This window comes from Impatiens glandulifera, chromosome 4, assembly GCF_907164915.1.
Source record: "Impatiens glandulifera chromosome 4, dImpGla2.1, whole genome shotgun sequence".
NCBI lineage: Eukaryota > Viridiplantae > Streptophyta > Magnoliopsida > Ericales > Balsaminaceae > Impatiens > Impatiens glandulifera.
Window position 1 is genome coordinate 40,840,003 of NC_061865.1, and position 20,809 is coordinate 40,860,811.

Here is a 20,809-nt window from a genome sequence, read left to right on the forward strand (position 1 = left end):
AATCGTTCATTGTTCCACCAGGACGCATCTTGAAGTTATCAAAATGCTGAGTGGCAACCATGATCATGTTTTCCTTAGTTTGCTCGTTGCCCTCACACAGTTGGGTGAGTCTGTCCCAGACCTCTTTGGCAGTATCGCATTCAATAATGTAGTTGAACATGCTGTCATCAAGAGATCTGTACAGAACATCAAGAGCCATATTGTTGAGGTTGTTTTGCCTCTTTTCATCAGCAGTCCAATCATCCTTCTCCTTATCAATCTTGATAGGACCTTCTATGACAACACTCCACATGTCGTCATGAAGAGAAGAAAGGTGAGCACGAACTCTTTTCTTCCACACAATGTAGTTTTCTCGAGAGAAGGTTGGAATAGCTGTAGCACTGGCATCTTTGGTTATGATCGACATTTTTAAGGAAGAGCTTGAGAATAGAAACAGGGTTCTGATACCAATTGATAGGATCGGCTTTATCGATAGAGATGGGGTCTGTCTATTGATGAAGGCTTATGAAAAACGGTTTGAAAGAAATCCTATTAGGGTTTTTATCCGCTTTCTATTCTATGCAAACACTTGTAAACACTTGAAACAGATTCAAGGCGGAATTGTTTACTTGGGTTTGAAGCTCAAGATGAAAAGTGAAAAGATGACAAAAATGAAAGAACACAGCAGTTTGTTTATGGATGTTCGGAAAAACTCTCCTACGTCACCCCTTCTTCCAACCACCGGAAGGATTCACTATAATATGATTAGAATCAAATACAGTTTGCACACACTTAGCTCACTATTGAACAGAACACACTCTGTTCAATTTACAAGATGAAGAATATCACTCAGTTAAAGGTGTTTTTGATTCTAGCTCTCTCTTGATTCACACACAGTACAATCAGGAAAGTAGCTTCACAATAAAGGCTTGATTTCTCTCTCTAGAATAGCAAGCAGGATTGTAGATTAACTCTTTGTAAAAACTGGCAGTTCGTAAGGTTGATTGTTCGTTGTCCTTGAGATTTGATAAATACTGGGCAAAGGCTAACTGTCGAATCTTTTAGAATGATACGTGGCACTCTTCCATTGGAAAGCCTCCATTGTACAGAGCAGGTTCTGAGCACAAGGATCGTGACCGTACACCACTGGTAGTGCGCCGAATATTCCATCAGAGATGTACCTGAAAAACAAGTAATATAAGGAAAATTCTCTTATGTGGCATTCGTTGGTTGGTTGCATATAGCTGTTATACTGATCTTCACTAGAAAGTGGAGCAGGAGTAGGGTACAACTATAGCACGAGGGTAGGCGGGTGCTAGATTCAAGCATACTGCTTAAGCTTAGCATTAGACGTATTTCAGTTAGATGACATCGTCTAATGAAATCAAACATCCACGTTTAATAACAGAGTACATTAGACCGCCTAGTCTAATGGAATTAGACTTACGTCTAATTACAATCACTTCAAACTAATCTAAAGGAGTTAGACTTACGTCTAACTTTCACCAATTAGATTACACGTCTAATTATTACAAACCATTAGACTGCACGTCTAACTCCACTGAGTTAGACTGCACGTCTAATTCCGGTTCAACCTCAGACTAATCTGAAGGAGTTAGACTTACGTCTAACTTTCACTAATTAGACTACACGTCTAATCTTTCACTAACCATTAGACTGCACGTCTAACTCCACTAAGTTAGACTGCACGTCTAATTCTGGTTCTACCTAAGACTTGTCTGAAGGAGTTAGACTTACGTCTAACTTTCACATTCTTATAGACTGCACGTATAACTCCGCTGAGTTAGACTGCACGTCTAATTCCAAATACATTAGACTGCACGTCTAACTTCGCTGAGTTAGACTGCACGTCTAATTCCAAATATATTAGACTGCACGTCTAACTCCGCTGAGTTAAACTGCACGTCTAATTCCACAAATATATTAGACTGCACGTCTAACTCCACTGAGTTAGACTGCACGTCTAATTCCGCAAATATATTAGACTACACGTCTAACTCCACTGAGTTAGACTGCACGTCTAATTCCGCAAATATATTAGACTGCACGTCTAACTCCACTGAGTTAGATTGCACGTCTAATTCCGTAGATCTATTAGACCACACTTCTAATTCCATAGATCTATTAGACCACACGTCTAATTCAGTGCATCTAATGCCAAAATCGGTCTAATGAGCCTCATTAGAGCCAAGTCTTATCGAAATATGATTTCGATACACCTGCATCAAAACGCATAAGTCATTTCATCATCAAAATTCTAATGGTTAAATTATTTTAACACTTAGTCAAAATAATTTGACCCAACATATTTTTCTTGAGGATTGTTTCGGATGTTGTCTTGGTGTATCTGTACTCTTCTTGAAGAGCTTCTTAAAGGACATTGATTCTATAAATGGTTTCAGATGCAGATCATTTCCGTTGTCTATCATTAAGATAGCTCGGAATTCTTCTATGGTTGGGCACAAATGCATTTCTCCCACAAAGTATATCCGTCCCATAAGGCTCCACCTCCTTTGCATTTGAATCATGAAGGTATGATTTATCTTGAAGTTTATGAACCTCAAGATAGGGGTTAGTCCATAGATCCCATGGTTCCACTCATTTTCATAGAAACTATCGATCCATGGGACAAGTGCGACATCCTTCAGCATGGATATCGTCTAAGATTGGAAATTTAAAACATTTACAAAAAAATGTTTGTTTTGAAGAAGGAACATGTTTGAGATGTCAATTAGACAATGCATGTATACACATAATACATATATAGCAGTCACATAAGGGTTGTAGTGACGAGGTTTTGGTTGTTTGGGCACGATAAACACCGACTTGGTGAGAGTATTCATGTTTTTGGTGCTAAGGAAAATCATAAGAGAGTATCATTCACTAATAATGGATGGGATAAAAGCACCGCCATAAATCAAGGAATATCAACTCAATTGGGAATTTTCCCCACCTCCACAATTCTTATGTCTTATCAGACGACTCATCGCCAAAAGTTGGGGTCGATCCCTTACATTCTAGTTTTTCCTCTCGCAACATCACTTGTTTTGTAGCAAGTTGTCATTCCTCATTGACAATATTTGCACATATGTGTAGAAGTACCGAATTCAATCGTGTACTTCTTTGCAAGTAATGTGAGGGTGATGTACACTTTGTAGGTAAATGCATTTAATAGGATAAAATCTATGCATCTCTAAGGTGTTGTACATTTCGAGATATGCCTATTGAGTAGAAAATGTGATACAAACGTTTTTCAAAAGCCAAGTTTATGTTTTCGAGTTAAACATATAATCCCTAATAGAGTCGCCAGAAAAATGTAGCTCCCGTAAAAACTCTTTGGTTCCGAAGAAGCTCGAGGTTTGAGAATTTCAACATCGGTTTGCGTGTCAATAATCTTTTTAAAATAAAACATTATTTTAAAATATTTTAAATAAATCCTGACAGCTTTTGAAATTAATTAAAAAATTAATTAATTTGGGTTCAAATTTAAATACTCTAAGGCTTTACAATAATCAAATTACAATTTATTTTTTTAGAAACCCGTTGTTTAAATTAATTAGAAATAATTAATTTAAAAGATTATTTATTTGAAAACAGATTCACCAATTTATTTTTGAAAATAAAAAAACTGACATATACAGTTTATTGATATGTGCGAGACTCTTCGGTCATAGGTCTGACTTTTCGGTCGGACGCCTCGGTCTAGGGTGAAAGTCACCGGTTCTGGGTTTAGGATTTATCAGTCGGATGCGAAACTCCTCGGTCCTAGGTTTGACTTCTCAATCGGATGTAAAAATCCTCTATCGGACCTCTTGGTCTTAACTAAAAAGCCTCGGTTGGACCTCTTGGTCCTAATTGAAGATCTATTGGTCGGACCTCTTGGTTCATAAGAACATCAAAACTGTAGCTTTTTCTATTTTGATGGAGGCTTGGATCCTTGGATCCAAGAGCTTGGGTAGCTTCATAAAGCTCTTAGAAACATTAAAATCATCATTCAAATGTATCATCCGAGCTGGGTGATGATCAATTTGTTCAAAATAGTGTATGGTCAAAAATTGAATTTTTGGTTTTAAAGTTATTTTGAAGTGTAAGGAGCTTGCCAATAGCTTCTTTATACTTTATATACTTGATTGATACAAAACATTAATACTAGTTGTTCATTTGGACCAATTCAAGAACACAAAATTTTCATTTATTTTGAAAATTTTGATTTTGATCAAACATGATCGGGATGGATTAAACATGATTCAAATAGTTTCCCAATATCATTAGAAACATATTGGGAAGCTTTTTAAGTTGTTGTTATTAAGTATTAGCTCAAAACAGAAAACCTGTTTTTTAAAAAAATTTTAAATTCAAAATTGATTTTTTTTATTGTGATCGTTTACTCGATCTTGGATTTCACAGAAAGCTCATAAATAATCTTATGATCGATTTCCAATCATCAAATTCAAAGACCAGACATCATACAAGCTTATGAAAACTGAAATTTACAAATTTCAATTTTAAACTAGAAATATGAATTAAATGATGATTGGAAGCTTACCAAGTGCTGAAGAACGCTCCTTAGACCTTAAGGAAACTTTATGAATGCCTTAATCCAAGCTTTAAGGCCGTATGCTAAATTTCCAAAAATCAGAATCTTTGAGCTTCAATGGCGGATTTTTGAAATATTTTAATTGAGAGTTGGAGATTAGATCTCCTGACTTCAGAATAGTTAAGATAGCCTCCCGAAGTCAGTTGAGGCAGTAACTGGGATTGAATCAGTCAAACACCACTTATGGTGTTTTGGTTGCTCTTCCGACTAGTTGCCGAAATAGACATTGATGATGCCTATAGATGTAGGGAAAATGATCACCGAAGTAGGGTGATCATTTTAGTTTTTGAATGGAGTCAAACTATCTATAAACAACAGAGTTAGATATTTGAAAGTCAAAGATGGCTGTTATTCTTATCCCTCCGGCAATCGCGGCGAAGAAGAAGATGTGGGGATGAAACAACGTTGTTTTGGGTGAGAACGTGGACGCGGAGCGGTCCATTAACATTTCGCCTTATTCCGTTGCATTCTAGTCAATTTATAAATTTGGTTGATATGTATAATCGTCATCTCTACCTTTATAATCGTAATCGTAATCTTTATAATTATCGTCATCACCATCATAATTGTAATCGTTATTCTCATCGCTAGAGTGGTCATTTTGTCTTCACCATCGTCATCCCATGTTCGTAAACGACATGATGTCTCAGATAATTGTGTGAGAACATGGTTGCTACAATGATATGTGTTTGAGATTTTAAAAATAATCCACCACAATTCTTTAAAATTCACCATTTTCTTTCATATTCTAAATGCACGTTATGTTGATAAAAAGAACCATAAAAATAGTAATGCAGAAATTCTGTTTATTTTAGTTGCACATTTATAAATCTATCAATATCCAATCACCCAATAAAGTAATAAAATGTAAAGACATAAGAACTTTAGCTTGAAAACCCCTTTCGACAAGAGTAAAAACCACAAGTCCTTTATGTCACTTTAATCATCAACTATATCACTTATAATGGGTTACACAATGTTCTTACAAATTGAGGTTTATAATCTAACATGTTACATAAACATTCAAAAACAACATCATCATTAAAGATAGTACATACATATAGAATATATCTACACCAATGGTGGAAATACCTAAGCCTAGGTATGTATGAAGATAAGAAAAAGTAGTCGTCTCATCAAATTGAAGATGATCTAAAGCGTTCTCTTGTTGTTAAAGAAAAACATGTTTTTTTCTTCCTAACGACTACCTTTATTTTGATTCGTCTCCCTCTCTTTGTCTTGTTTCTTTGTCTATCTAAAACCCTTGCTTCATTTTTTATATATATATATATATATATATATATTATTCTAAGCCCAATGAGACGGACATCCCAACAACCCCCTACGACTCATATGGTGGGATCCAACAGGCCCACTCTTCGCTGATAATTCTCAAGTTTTTCACTCCACAAAGTCTTTGTCAGTATGTCCAATCCGTTCTCATTAGTGTGTACTTTTGTCAAGTGTAGTTATTTTGTTTTAAGAATGTCTCGAATCAAGTTGTATCTCACATCAATATGCTTCAACCTAGAATGTAATGAGGAGTTCTTAGAGATATAGATAGCGCTTTGGCTATCACTAAACATAACAAATTTCTCTTGGTTTAAACCCAACTCTTCAAAAAATTTACTCATCCATAAAGATTCTTTGCAATCCTTAGTGATTTTAATGTACTCAACTTTTGTGATAGACAACATTACACATTTTGTAGTTTTTATTTCTATGAAACAACTCCCTTTGTAAAAGTCATTAAAAATCATGAAATAGACTTTCTAGTAACAACATCACCTACCATATCTGAGTATATCCAACTAGCATAGGATCACTACCACCAAAACACAAGCACACTCTAAAAGTACCTCTCAAATATCTTAATACCAACTTCACGGCTTAATAGTTCTTTTTACTATAATTTGAGAGAAACCGACTAACTACTCTAACAAAATAAGCAACATCATGCCAAGTACAAACCATGACGTACATCAAACTGTCGACAACAGACTAATATATAACTCTACTAATTTTTATTTCCTCTTTCTCACTCTTAGGATACTACTCAAAATGAGCTTAAAATGACCTACAAGGGGAGAACAAACCATCTTGGTCTTACTCATGTTGAATCTTGTAACACTTTCTCGATTTAGTCTTTTTGAGATAACCACAACTTCCCATTCTTTCTATCACAAGAAATGTTAATGTCCAATATCTTCTTCTTCGGTTCCAAATCTTTCATCGCAAAAGACTTGCTTAACTCTCTATTCAATATATCTTTCTTGCTAGTATCATGGACAATGATTAACATGTCGTCAACATATAAAAAAGAATAATGAAGTCATCTTTTAAGTACGTTTTGACAAAAACTTAGTGATCTTACGATGTCTTATTGTACCCATGAATCACCAAACTTCTTGTACCATTTTCTTAAGGCTTATTTGAGACCATATAAACTCTTTTTCAATTTGCACACAAGATGTTCTTTTTCCTTGACCTTGAATCTCTCTAACCGCTGCATATAAATATATATTTTTTAAATCACCATGAAGAAATGCAATATTCATATTAAGTTGTTTAATCTCTTGATTCAAGCATGCTGTTATACCAAGAACAACTCAAATCTAGGATATCTTCTCAATTCGAGAGAATATCTTTTCAAAATCAATACTTTTCTTTTGACCAAACTCTTCACAACCAACCGACCCTTGCATCTTGGTTTTGAATTGTTCTATTCAATCTTCATCATGTAAATTCATCTATTTTGAGAGTCTTCTTACCTTATGACAATTTACCAAGTCATAAGTGTGGTTTTAAGGAAGTGATTACATCTCCTCTTCCTTACCTTTCAACCACAATTTTTTCTCATCCATAGAAATTGCCTCTTGGTAAGTTTCTGGTTCCCCTTCATCTGTGAGTATCACATACTCGCATAAAGATACCTCACCGAGGATCGAGGCTCTCTAATAGATCTTCTCAAATAATGTTCAACTAGTTCATCCTAAACTTTTTCATCAACTTTATTTGTTGGATCAAAAGCACTAGTCGATGAAAGTTCATCATTAACGACATCATCACTATTATTTAACACATCTCCTTCATGCTTAGGATGTGATGAATGTGTTGGAACTTGATCCAATTCAATTGAATATCGTTATTCTTCTCAAATGTTTTTGTATTATCAATATTTGTTATGTTCTTGTTTTTCATAAACACAACATCTCAACTTCTAATGAGCTTTTTATGAATTGAATCATAGAATCTGTAATCAAACTCATCCAAACCAAAATCAGTGAACACGTACTATCTCGTCTTTACATCAAGCTTATATCGTTCATCTTTTAGAATTGGAGCAAAAGCCTTACACTCAAAGACGTGTAGATGGTCATAATAAACTTCATTTCTCAACCGTATCTTGTATGGAACCTCTATAACCCAAGGAATGTACGTCGTGAGATTCAAAACATGTACACTCTTCAAACCTCGTCCCCAAAACACCTCGGAATATATGATTGTGAAAGAAAACATCTCACTCTTTCAACTAGTGTTCGGTTCATTCTCCCGGCTAAACCATTTAACTAAGATGTCTCTATAGATGTTTTTGATGTCGAATTCTTTGTTTCTTGCAATAATCATCAAAAGGACCACAATACTCACTACCATTATCTGTCTAAATACACTTAAACTCTGTTCTAGTTTTCCTTTCCACAAGAGAATGAAACTGTATGAAAATGTCTAACATATGATCTTTGGACTTTAAAGTATACACCTAAATTTTCCTTGAATGGTCATCAATAAAAGTCACAAAATATAGAGCATGATTTTTGCGAGTGAAAGAAATTCTTGAAGGCAACTCTAGTTTGTTTCCCCGCAAAATAATGAACACACTTATTCAAATAACCATTCTTCACTCTAGAGAGAACAATTTTCTTTGCCAATATTATCAAGACTTTCTCGCTCATATGACTAAGTTTGTTGTATCAAGTTATATGTTTTCTTCATCATCAATTACACTAACCAAAGAATTTTTAATCTGTGTCCGCATCATATACAATGAGAAACACTTTTCTCTCTTTGCCAATATTAAAGAGGCTTTAGTAAATTTTCATTTACCGTCACGAAAAGTAAAGCAAAACCCTTCATCATTGAGTTTACCGATGGAGATCAAATTATAATACAAATGTCGGGAATGTGTTTCACATTTTTTAGAATCAATGTGTTTCCAATTTCAAGTTTTAGGCACACATTTCTAATACCAATAATTTCTACAATGTCATTATTACCTATTCTAACACTTTCACAATCACTGAAAGTGTATGATGTGGATAAATCTCTCTACGGTGTGGCATATATTGAAACATCATTATCAATAACCCAACTAGTCTATTGGAAAATGAGATTAATATTATTGTTATACAAAATAAAGAAACCATGGATGACCACAATAACTTTTTCATGTTTATCACTGTTATCGATTTTTCTTTCTTTATCATTTGTATTTTGATCTCTTAGGAATGTTCGGAAAAATCTCTTTATATGCCCTTTTTGCCACAATGATAACACTCAATGTTAGTATTGTTACTAGATCTTCTTTTCCTTCTACTTTTCTCATTCGGGCCTCTACTCTTAGTCCTTCCTTTTTTTTAGTAAGTAGAATATCAGAATGCGAAGAAGAAGCTTGTGATTTTCTTCTCATCTCTTCATTGAGGACACTACTCGTTACCATCTCCATAGTATCATTCTGAACGTCTTCCATGAGTCCGACAGTATACCAAGAAGCCATAATTCTTGCACTTCATCGTCAAACTTGATACCCATTACAATCAACTAATTAATAATTCCTTGAAACATATTCAAGTAATAGGACATGATTTTCCATCTTGGTATTTCAATCCCATCATCTGCTTGATTGAAAACAATTTATTGTTGATAGTCTTACGAGAATATATCTCTTCATGTTTTCTCCATAGACTCTTCTTCGCATGTCTCTATTGACATAGTTGAGAACATTATCATCCACATATTTCCTATACCAATAGTCACACACACCTCACAATGACTCAAACTCCATTGCTAATTAGTTTTATCTTTTGAGTTTTCACTTGCAAATATAGGTAAATAATAATGTTTAACATAAAAAAGATCTTACATAATCGGACATATTGACAAAAACTTTGTTGAGTGAAAAACTTAAGACTTTTCGACAAAGAATGGACATGTTTGAGAGTTTGACAAAGATCCTCGTTGAACATGTTGAAGAGTTTGACAAAGATCTTCGTCAACATATCCGATTCGTCTAACTGGTGTGCACTTTTTGTCAAGTGCAATTACTTTGTTTTTTTTTTTTTTGTCTATCCGTAAACAAATATTTAAAAAGTATCTTTATTTAAGAGTATGAACCAGTCACTCATATCACTAAATTTTTAAAAATTAACTAACTATTTAAATTTTAAGTTATTTTTTTTTTTATTAATTTTATCATTAAAATATTATATATTTTCATATTATTTTAAAAGTTATATAAAAATCAAAATCAAAATTTCATAGGATATCTAACCATATATTGAATTAATTGAATAGGAATAGGATAATGCCTAATCAACAAAACAAGGTGAAATAGTTGTGTTTTTTTTTTCTTCAATTTTATTTTTAAATGTTGATCATTTTCTTGAATTATTTAGTAACTCTTTATATTAGCATGAACATGTATTTTTGATCGCGTATCATTAAGTTTTTAATAAAATATTAAGGTATGGTTTTTATCTGTTTGAACATAAATATCTAATATACTGTTTATATTTATTATTTTATTATAAAAAATATCAAACAAATATATACATATTTAAAATCAAAAATAATAATTCAAGATTCTTATTGCACATACATCCTTGTAGTAATTTATGATAACCATAATATTATTGACAAAATAACACAATAATTCTTTAATGATATATGTGAGATTGAATTTTATAAACCACAATATTTTAAGAAAAAAGGTTTTAATTTGTATAGATATATTTTTTTTCTATAAAGTGAACATAATAATAAACTAAAAAATCTATAAGCTGATCATGAATTCATCAAGGCTTCAACCGGTGATATTTAGGTCCCTCCATACTTGTCTGTCCCACGAAAATGTCACGCCATTATTATTGAATGTCATTATTACTTCATTTTTGTAAATGCTATTTAGGTAAATGTCAGGATCATAATTGAAGTGCTTGACACATTTTCAGCTACCTTGTTTGAGCATTGAATTTGAGAAAATTTAGTTTAAAAAAAAAAAAAAATTGTTGGGTAAAAATGTATAAAAATGTATTTATTTACTTTTTTAAATAAAATAATTAATATATTATTTATATTTCATTTTATAAAAATAAATTATATGTAATTAAATTAGTTAATGAGAGTAGTGATGGTTAGATTTTTTTAGTCTTCATCTATACTCCTAAACAACTAGTTAGAATTTCCTTTATGAACTATAATCTTAAACCTAATATCCAACATCGATCTATCATGAATAATATAATAACTTATTATGTTCATAAGTTGAGATTATTAACTAAACGAAAACGTACTTGAATTCATTGAATAAGAGTTTCGATTGAATTGTAGATTGACTCTTCCAATCTTATATACTATTTTTTTTTAGTATTCTCTCTAACTATGTAGGATATGAAAAATAAAAATATTGTCTATTAAGGACCACAACCTTATATATGGTCTCTTATTTATCATTTAATTCATCAAAAATAGTAAACAAATAAATTATATTTTACCAAAAATCAAATACTTTAGTATATCATTTTATTAACTTGAGTTTTAAATTAACGAAAGAATAATCACATATTATTTATATATATTATCCTAATAATCTAACATTGATGTGATGATTTATGAAATTATATAATAATATATGTTTTTCAAATTAATCAAGGATCAAATAAATAACTATTAAACTTGTTTTTATTTAGAACTTTATACTTTTTATTAATTTTCTTTTTCTGATTTTCTTTTTTTATATTAAAAGTAATTAGAACATTATTTTTAAAATGTGTTAAACTTAAATATTTTAATTTTAATTGAATAAATAAGGATATGTCTTGTTTTTGAAGTACCTTGATTTTAAATGCATTAAATTTCAGGTCACATATATATCCTATTCAAAAATCCTAAATTCTAAGAATATCAAACAAATTTTATCGATAATCCAAAGAACCCTTTCATTTCAAAAGCATAGAAAATCATAAAAGAAATTATATCGTTCCATTTTATTCTTTCCAGCAAATAACTGAGTTGAAAACAGGACAAAGTCCATTAGTTTTAACTGCATACGATAATGAAAAGAAGCAATCACCACTTTGTTCAATAATATTGTGCACACTGCTAGAATCTCGACTAAACTAGGGAGTAAGGTCCAACCTCACCTCTTGGGGACACAATATCAACAACTAGCTTTTGGGACAATATCTATAACAGTTCCATTGAGATTTTTGTTTGTAGTTGTCTTTCTTTTTGTATACTTGTTTTTATTTGTGTTAACTATGGTAATGAATGAAATATAGTTTTTTTTGGGTTAAAATAAAGTGTTATACCTATTAGTTAAGGTGGGTTTGAAAAATATTTAAGGTTGATTTAAGAAAAAAAATACAGATAAATCTTAACCTCTTTTTGTAAATTTGAAAAGCAAGTAGTGATTTAAATAAATAAAAAAAAAATTTAAGGTGTCATATCTCACACATTAAGAAAAAAAAAAAAAGTTGGTCAGCTAACTCTACCTCAGTCCCAAAATAAATCTGCCCAATGCTTCTACCAAATATAGTCTTTTATTATGTAATATAATATATTTAGAGAAATTAAAATTTCCCGAAATCATCAAAAGTTGCATCAATTATAATAGAAATACAAACAAGTATTTATAAAATATGACATGTAAATAGATAATTAATTTACGTTTTTAGCTTTTTAACTTTTATTCAGAATGTTACGACTTTAAAATCATTTTAACCATGTCTAGAATGATCTCTTAAACTTGTGGTTTTTTTCCCGTTTTTGGGAAATTTTAATGAAATGACGCTAAGTTTTTCCAAAAGAAAAAAAAATGATATGTATGATCACTCTATCAAAAAACTCTCATTCACTATCATGACAAAAACAAACCAAGATAAAAATAAAATATACTCCTTCCTTCATATTTTATACTATAACACAAATACACAAACAATATCAATGCGTTTATAATGAATTATTGATAAGATAAAACTGATGTAATCGATCATATATAATCCCTTTATCTGAATAAAGAAATATAAGATATATAATGTATAAGTTTAAACCAAAAAAAAACAAAAACAGTGTTAAAAATAGTATATAAGTTTAAAAAATGAATATTTGATTTTCTTTTGAGATGAACATGATAGAGAATTCAGAGGCCCCTGGAACCAGGAAGATCGATCCAATTGAGTGAGAGCTCAACTTCACCACGTTCGACATTTTTCAACCGAAGAATCATATCTTGAGAGACTTTTCCCTCTGTCCAAATAATGCAACTTTCTTCTGAAAGACAATTCTGCCTTGAAGGAGGCACTCTTGTAATGACAAAGCCATCTGGGAACTCGCTCAGATCATTCCCCATCGCTTCCAAAAAGTCGTTTATATGAAACTCTGCCTCTCCCATTTTGTCATCTTTGCTGAATGTGTCGTGGTCATATATGGTCTGGAATTGAGAAAGGACACTATTGATCATGTTTAGGACATGCTTTTTGGAGAGTTTTCGGTAAAAATAAGAAAGAAAGATTTATAGTGATTTTCTTTTCATTTTCAAACTTTCATAGCTACTTCCAAATCCTTTTCCACCCAACAAGTATCCAACATCAAGCTTAGCCTTATTCACATCATTCTTCAGACGAAAAATGTTATGCAGCTATTTCGGGGCGGCATCCCCACCAACCCGGAGGCCATTGCGGTAGTAAGAACAGCTCAAACACCCATCCAACTTGTGGGAGCACCCCATTCTCCCCGCCAGCAACAACATGGCCTCCTTGCACCACGACTTCAACAACAAGCTTATTCAACTACGGTATATAATTCAAGAGATATCGAGACTGTAATTCACACTCTCGATATTACTCCTCGGAATGTAAATTAGTACATGGACACAGGTGGATGTAAACTAGTACATGGCAGGGCCGGCCCTGGGTAAGCCCGGCAAGCCCTCGGGCTAGGACATCCCCACTCCCTCCACCTAGCAGCCCACTTGTTAAAAATATTATTTTAAATGTAAAATGATGTAGCTTAGTGTTAACCTACCAACTTAAATTTTATATGGTTATGAGTTCAAACTTTACTTAAAACATTTGTTTTTATCAATTTTTTAGACTTGACCTAAGTTAACAAAAAATATATAGACCTTTTTTTTCTACTGGGGGCTGGGGCAGCCCAAACTTCGGGACCGGCTCTGGTACATGGACACATGTGCCAACTCTCATATGACATTTGTGCATTGTACCCTCATATCTTATTTTAATCCGAGCAATGTGATATAATTGGTGGTAATGATCAATCAATTCTAATTCTTGGTTATGGTCGCACATATCTAGAGTCTCATTATATTTTATTTTCTCAAAAAAAGAAAGTCATTAGTGCTCCCAACTTATTAAAAATTTAGCGTCAGTTAGAAGATTTACAACTAACAACTATGTTTCTATTGAATTGGATCATTTTGTTTTTTTTATAAAGATTTAGAGATGTAGATGGGTTTGTTTTTTTATAATCAAATAGACTATCGGGTAAGGTCATTTAGAGCATATGCAACGCATGACCTGTGTCCGCATCAGATAACGTGTAAAAGAGTCGATCATTGTTTTTGTTAATTTTCTGCGTTGTGTGTAAAAGCAAAAGGAGGAAGCGTCATTTATGCCGGACATGCCCAACTCTGACTTTATTAATGTTATATAATATAATATACAGGGCCCTATTAATTATGTAATTTTATAATACTTAAAATAATATCAAATAAAAATAACATTTTAATTATTCAGAGAAAATGCAGAAGTATTACCGTGTTTTACCCAAGTAAAACATGTGCCCAATTTCAGCTTAAGTGGAAAAATGATTTAACAAAATAAATGGGCAAATAAATGGGCAGTGTGTTGCACATGCTCTTAGGAGGCCGCCTAGGCCCCTTCCCTAGGGCATCTAAAATCAAAAAAATTAAAAATAATAGCACAAACAAGGTTTGATGCATAAATCACTATGTTTTAATATGTCATTTAACCAACTAAATTATATTACTTTGGTTTAAAATAAGACAAACTTATTATATTTATTTAATAATATATAAAATATAATTATTTTTATTAAAAATTAAATAAGAATAATTTTTTTTTTCATATAGGGCACCTAATTTTGAGGGTCACTACTAGGTCTAATGAGTGAGAGTCAGGTGAGTTCTATCCCATCACCAAACCACATTTTTCTTTATAAGCTTTCTTATACACACGTTTGGATCTAAAAATGTTATCTTAAAAAGAATAAGTTTATTGAAATTTGCCATTTATGTCCACTTGGAAATATATTAAGTTGTCATTTCTTTTTTCAAATTCTCTTACTCTTATCTCATTTGAGATTGTTCACACTAATATATACAATGATACTTAATTTTTAAAGTGTCCGAATTACCGGGTCAAGAGCTGTGATTATTTTGGATATATATGTGAGAGTAAATGAATATTTGGGTCGGATTCTGAGTTGACCCGCCTAAAAACATAAAACTGTTAAAAATAAAATTAAAAATGCTATAGGTATATTTAAATTTATTTTATTTATATTTTTATCGGTGTGCATCCCACAGAAATCTTCCTAGTTTATATAAGAATCTACTATTTTGAGTTCTTTCGATCACCGATATTATATATTATTTTTGGATGATTATTCTAAATTTTTGTAGACCTTATCTTTGTCAAATAAATCATGCCTAAATTTTAGAACATTTATTCGCACTCAATTTAAAATGGACATAAAAAAATATCCAATTTGATAAAAAAAATATCCAATTTGATAATGGTCGTGAATTTGATAATAGACCTTTTTGAGAATTTTGTAACAACATGATCTTTCTTCTCATTTGTCATGTCCTCGTGCATCACCTCAAAATGGGAAAATTTAAAAATAAAAGTAGAGTACTTTATTTGTCCATTCTTCTTTACCTCCATCCTTTTGACATCAATTATTACAAATAAATTATCAATCCTCTCTTCTGATTTGTTTTTTTTATCAAAATGTTTCATCAAATTCTCATCTCTTGGTTTTTGAATGTTTGTGATATCCCCTCTTGTCTTCTGTCACCATAAATAAACTTGAACTCCGCTCTACTCCGTGTGTGTTTTTGGAATAACCATCAAATTATCGTAGTTACAAATACTATGATTTATCTTTTCAAAAAATCATAATAATTGGTCATGTAATATTCGATGAGACCATATTCCCATTTACTAAATTGCATAATCCTCAAACTCATACATTTAATTTTTTAGATAATATAACATCACCCTATTTGGTCTATTATTTATGATCTCAACTTTCTATTGCTCGAAACTCGGCTACACCAGAGCTCACTCTCATAATATAGCCCGTAATATTCTTTTGCCCATGATCCTGCAACAGTTCTGTCGAACTTGGGCAGGACTTCTGTTTCTACAATCCTTCCTTCAAACCCCAATTCTTCTCAACTGAGCCTTTCAAACCCACCTCAACGGCTTGTTACACACAACCAAAATCAGATTTTTAAACCAAAAATGACCTTTAATCTTATGTCTACAATTTTTAAATTACCTTTACCATGTAAACTTGTGTTGGCCCTTTGTGACCTAAATTGTAAAAAGGTCATTGATGATGAATATGACGCTCTTATTAGAAATAAAATGTGGGAGTTGTACCCCGCTCAATTGATGTTAATGTCATACGATTAATTTGTGTTTTTTCTTATAGATTAAATTCTGATGATTCTTTTGAGAGACATAACAAGACATAAAACTCGTCTGGTAGGTGATGTCAAAATCCAACAAGTTTGACATAGATTGCGGTGACACTTTTAGCTCAGTGGTTAAGACAATGACTATTCCTACTATTTTTAGTCTTGTTTTATCTAACGTTCGATCAATTCATCAGCTTAATGTCAAGAATGTGTTCTTATATTGTGAACTTAAAGAGACTATATAAATGCATCAACCTTATGGGGTTTCGGGATTCGACTAAACCCAAACATTTTGTCTATTAAAGAAATCTATTTATGGACTTAAATAGGCTTCACGGGTATGGTACAAGAGATTTGTTGATTATATTCATACTATTGAGTTCTTATATAATACTTTAGATCATTCTCTTTTTATTTATCAAAAATGTACATTTATGAATTATCTTCTATTGTACATGGATGACATCATATTGACTGCATCTTCAAATGAAATTTGTAAAACTAGTATTATACTTCTTAGCTCAGAATTTGCAATAAAGGACTTGGAAAGAATAAACTAATTTTGGGTATCGTCGTTACCAATCACGTCAATGGTTAATTTTATCACAAAAGAAGTGCAACATAGATTGTTGAACATGTTGACATGTCTTCCCGTAAACCGTCACCAACTCATATTGATACTAAACCAAAGCTCAGTACTACATTTAACACTTCATTTACAAATCGGTCTCTCTATAAGAGCCTTACAGGATCACTTCATATCTTACTTTAATGAGACCCGACATCACTTGTGTTGTGCAACAAGGGTGTTTATTCATGCATAACTTGAAAGATGCGTATATAGATACATTTGAACGTATAGTGCGCTACATTTAGAGTACTCTTGACCATGATCTCCATTTTTATCCATTATATACGTCCACTATAGTTTCGTACACCTATGTTGATTGGGGTGGATGCCCAAATACTAGACGGTCCACTTTGGATTATCATGTATTTTGGGGGAATAATGTAATATTTTGGTTATCGTGTATTTTTGAGGAATAATGTAATATTTTGGTCTGATAAACGTCAGACAATCTTATCCCGTTCTAATGCAAAGACTGAGTATAGAGGGGTAGATAACGTGGTTTCAGAATTCTGTTGGTTGAGTAACCTCCTATTGTAACTTAATTGTCTAATCGAGAGAGTACCTTAGTTTATTATGATAATGTTAGTGCAGTGCATCTTGCTGGAAACTCGGTTAAGCATCAACGTACTAAACATATTGAAATGAATATTTATTTTGTTCGCGAAAAGGTGGCTAATGGTCAAATTCGAGTGCTATATGTCCCATCACGTTATCAAATTACTGACATCTTTACCAAATATCTTTTGTTGGTATTATTTGAAGACTTTCGGGATAGTCTCAATGTTCAAGGACCTTCCACTGCGGGGTGTGTTAGATTATATTATATTATTGTTATAATATAATATAATATAATATATTTTGTGAATATATTTGTTAATATATTATTATATTACTAGTACTTCCTATGTAAACAATATTGTATACATACTCTTCTTAGATATGCAATTTATCCATAATTCTCTCATCTTAGTTTTTCCTTTCTCATATAAGACACTATTTAGTTTCTATTTGAAAGTCCTACCACTATACCTTTAAACAGTCTCCTACACTTAACTAATAAAGAATATGTTGATATCCTCACAAAAACCTTGCCAATTCTCTAATAGGTGTACTTTCCTTGTAAGGCGATGCTCGATAGTTAGGTAACTAAGAAATCATACCAAGAAAACAGTAAAACGTACCAACTTGATGGGAAGTTTAGGATCCGAAACAGAAAGTGTTAAATCTTCATTCCACACAGGATTCACATCCTTCTTCTTGACATGTGTCTTCAATTTCTGTAATCAATCAACAAATAAGTTAGGTAGATCCAATTTTACATGACATAAAAGTTTTGAGATTGTAATCCTAAAATGAAACAACTTTGCAACAAGTTTTAGACTTGAAAGAAAAGGCAATATCCTTCTATCCTATTTGAAATCTAACCCAAATGTTCATTGAATTAAATAGGGTAACAAAAAATGGAATGAAAATAAGCAATATTTGATTTCCTTCTAGTCCATGAGATTTTTTTTCTTATTTGTGAAAAAAAGCTAACAATTTCATATGAACAATTCAACAAACACAATACATTACAAATCATGACAGTTCAATCACCCAATTACACAAGATGGGTAATTAGTTTTCAAAAATTGAATTGGGAATTGATATGAATATAAACACTGACATGATCAGTTAAACTCCATTAAAGGAAAACATCATTCAGAATGATTAATATAAATGCAGTTGTTTCTAAACAGAGAGAGAATGACCTGTCGACCCATCTTGACAACAGCATAGGGATCGCTGGTATTCATATCGCGAACAGCAAGATCAATCCCGCGTTTGACGCGGATACGAAGGAGACCCAATAAATTATCCATCGTATGAACTGACCTATAATAGCAGATTCAGCCTCCCCAAAATCAACCTTCCTTTTTCCAGTTTTCCTGTCTCCTATATCAATTTCTGATTAAGAACAGGACCCTGTATTAAGATTAAGGAAATGATATGGGAAAACAGAAGAAGGAAACAAAAAAATAAGTTTTGAATTCATGCATATTTTACCACGTACACGTTCGATCGCACTTTGGAGGATTTCAAATAAATCGTTCCGAATCGGATATTGGTCGTTTTAGAAATGGAAAAGCTGGACGACAGTGAGATGGGGGAGATTACGAAAGTTTAGGAATTATTTGTGGCTTCGATTTTACGTCGGCCTCCTTCTCATATTTCACTCTTCTTTCTATAAATATAAATAATAAAGAGAAAGATTAAATATTTGACATAATTAAGTTCTTTCAAAGTCTCAAATTTACTTTATATGTAATCAAGATATTTTTATGTTTATCTAGAGATGAAAAAAAAATTCTCAAATTTATTAAGATAACAAGAAAAGGAAAATTTGACGAAATAACCATATTTTGGGAAATTATCTAGGCATGATAAAGTTTGCAAAAATAATATTTTAGGTATGTACAAAGTTCAAAACACTCATTCGCGCAAAACATGTATTCGCGTGACGCGAATATATCATATATGGTCGGTGAAATGTCCAGAATGCTCTTAATATTTATTATATTCTCCCCCATTTTTTTCTTCCACTCTTCTTTCCCGTTCTCTCTCCTCTCAGTCTTCTCCCCATCCTCTCTAAACCCTAAGCGGCGAACGACGAACGAACACAACGACGAACACAACTGACGAACAAAACGACACATTGCACACAATCTCCACACAATGACTTGTACGTACGCGAAGACAACCATGAGCACAAATTGATTGATGCGCCTAGTGCAGAAAGTACTTCCGCTCAGCAAGGATGGAGGCAGGTTTGTTTTCACCTTCCCCTTATATAGTTGTTTGTTAATCTGAGACTAGAACTTTACTGTTGTTGCTAATGAGTGATTTTGTCATAGAGTAAGGTCGCGTCACCGAGTATTTTTCGCGATTGTGTCACGCCGAAGTTGGTCGCGTCACATGAAAGTATCATAGTATATTTCATGGAACCGTGACGCGGCCGAAGCTGGTCGCGTCACACGAGAGTATCAGAGTATGTTTCATGAAACCGTGACACGATCGCGTCACGCCGAAGTTGGTCGCGTCACACGAGAGTATTAGAGTATGTTTCATGGAACCGTGACGCGATCGCGTCACGCAAAAGTTGGTCGCGTCACACGAGATTATTAGAGTGTGTTTCATGGAACCGTAAAGCGGTCGCGTTACACGAAAATTGGTAGCGTCACGCGAAGCATTGAAGGCGAAGAGGTGCGCATTTTAGCACGAGCTAAACTCTATTTATAAGGGGCTCATGACACGTCCCTTCCTTAGGTTATAATATTTCATATCTCTTCGTCTCGTCTCCCTCTAGTTGCCCATCTTCACTACTGCCTCAACTTAACTCATACGGCTCGTCTCGTCTCGTCGTTCCTTCAAACCTCTCCTTCATTATTCAGGTGCGTATGAGTTTAGGGTTTTAGGTTTAAGGTTTATATCTAGGGTTTAGCGATCTCGTCACACTACAATTTAGGGTCTTTCATTTATTCATTCTAACATACTAGTTCTTCCCTTTTGATGATGGTGTCAACCACCATAACTGAGTTTACTAGTAGGGTTTCTTGGAAATCTAGCCTTAACCTCA

The 20,809-nt window shown here is 32.7% G+C and overlaps 1 protein-coding gene across 1 annotated transcript; it reads right to left on the reverse strand.

Moving 5' to 3' along the window:
- Positions 1 to 12,880: 12,880 nt before the first annotated feature.
- On the reverse strand, positions 12,881 to 19,080 carry LOC124936429 (protein C2-DOMAIN ABA-RELATED 4-like). Its single transcript, XM_047476926.1, has 3 exons — positions 18,945 to 19,080; positions 18,375 to 18,470; positions 12,881 to 13,304 (listed from the first exon to the last, which is right to left on the reverse strand). Exons 1-3 carry the CDS (start codon positions 19,053 to 19,055, stop codon positions 13,014 to 13,016), a joined length of 498 nt encoding a protein of 165 aa, XP_047332882.1. The 5' UTR covers positions 19,056 to 19,080; the 3' UTR covers positions 12,881 to 13,013.
- Between the last annotated feature and the right edge of the window lie 1,729 nt (positions 19,081 to 20,809).

What these genes read in the sequence shown, in the direction of transcription:
- LOC124936429 (XM_047476926.1), bottom strand. Translation starts at nt 19,055, where the DNA reads ATGGATAATTTATTGGGTCTCCTTCGTATCCGCGTCAAACGCGGGATT. An exon ending in TTGTCAAGATGGGTCGACAG is followed by an intron (nt 18,471 to 18,944) that starts GTCATTCTCTCT and finishes GATTGATTACAG; the next exon opens with AAATTGAAGACACATGTCAA. An exon ending in CTAAACTTCCCATCAAGTTG is followed by an intron (nt 13,305 to 18,374) that starts GTACGTTTTACT and finishes TCTCAATTCCAG; the next exon opens with ACCATATATGACCACGACAC.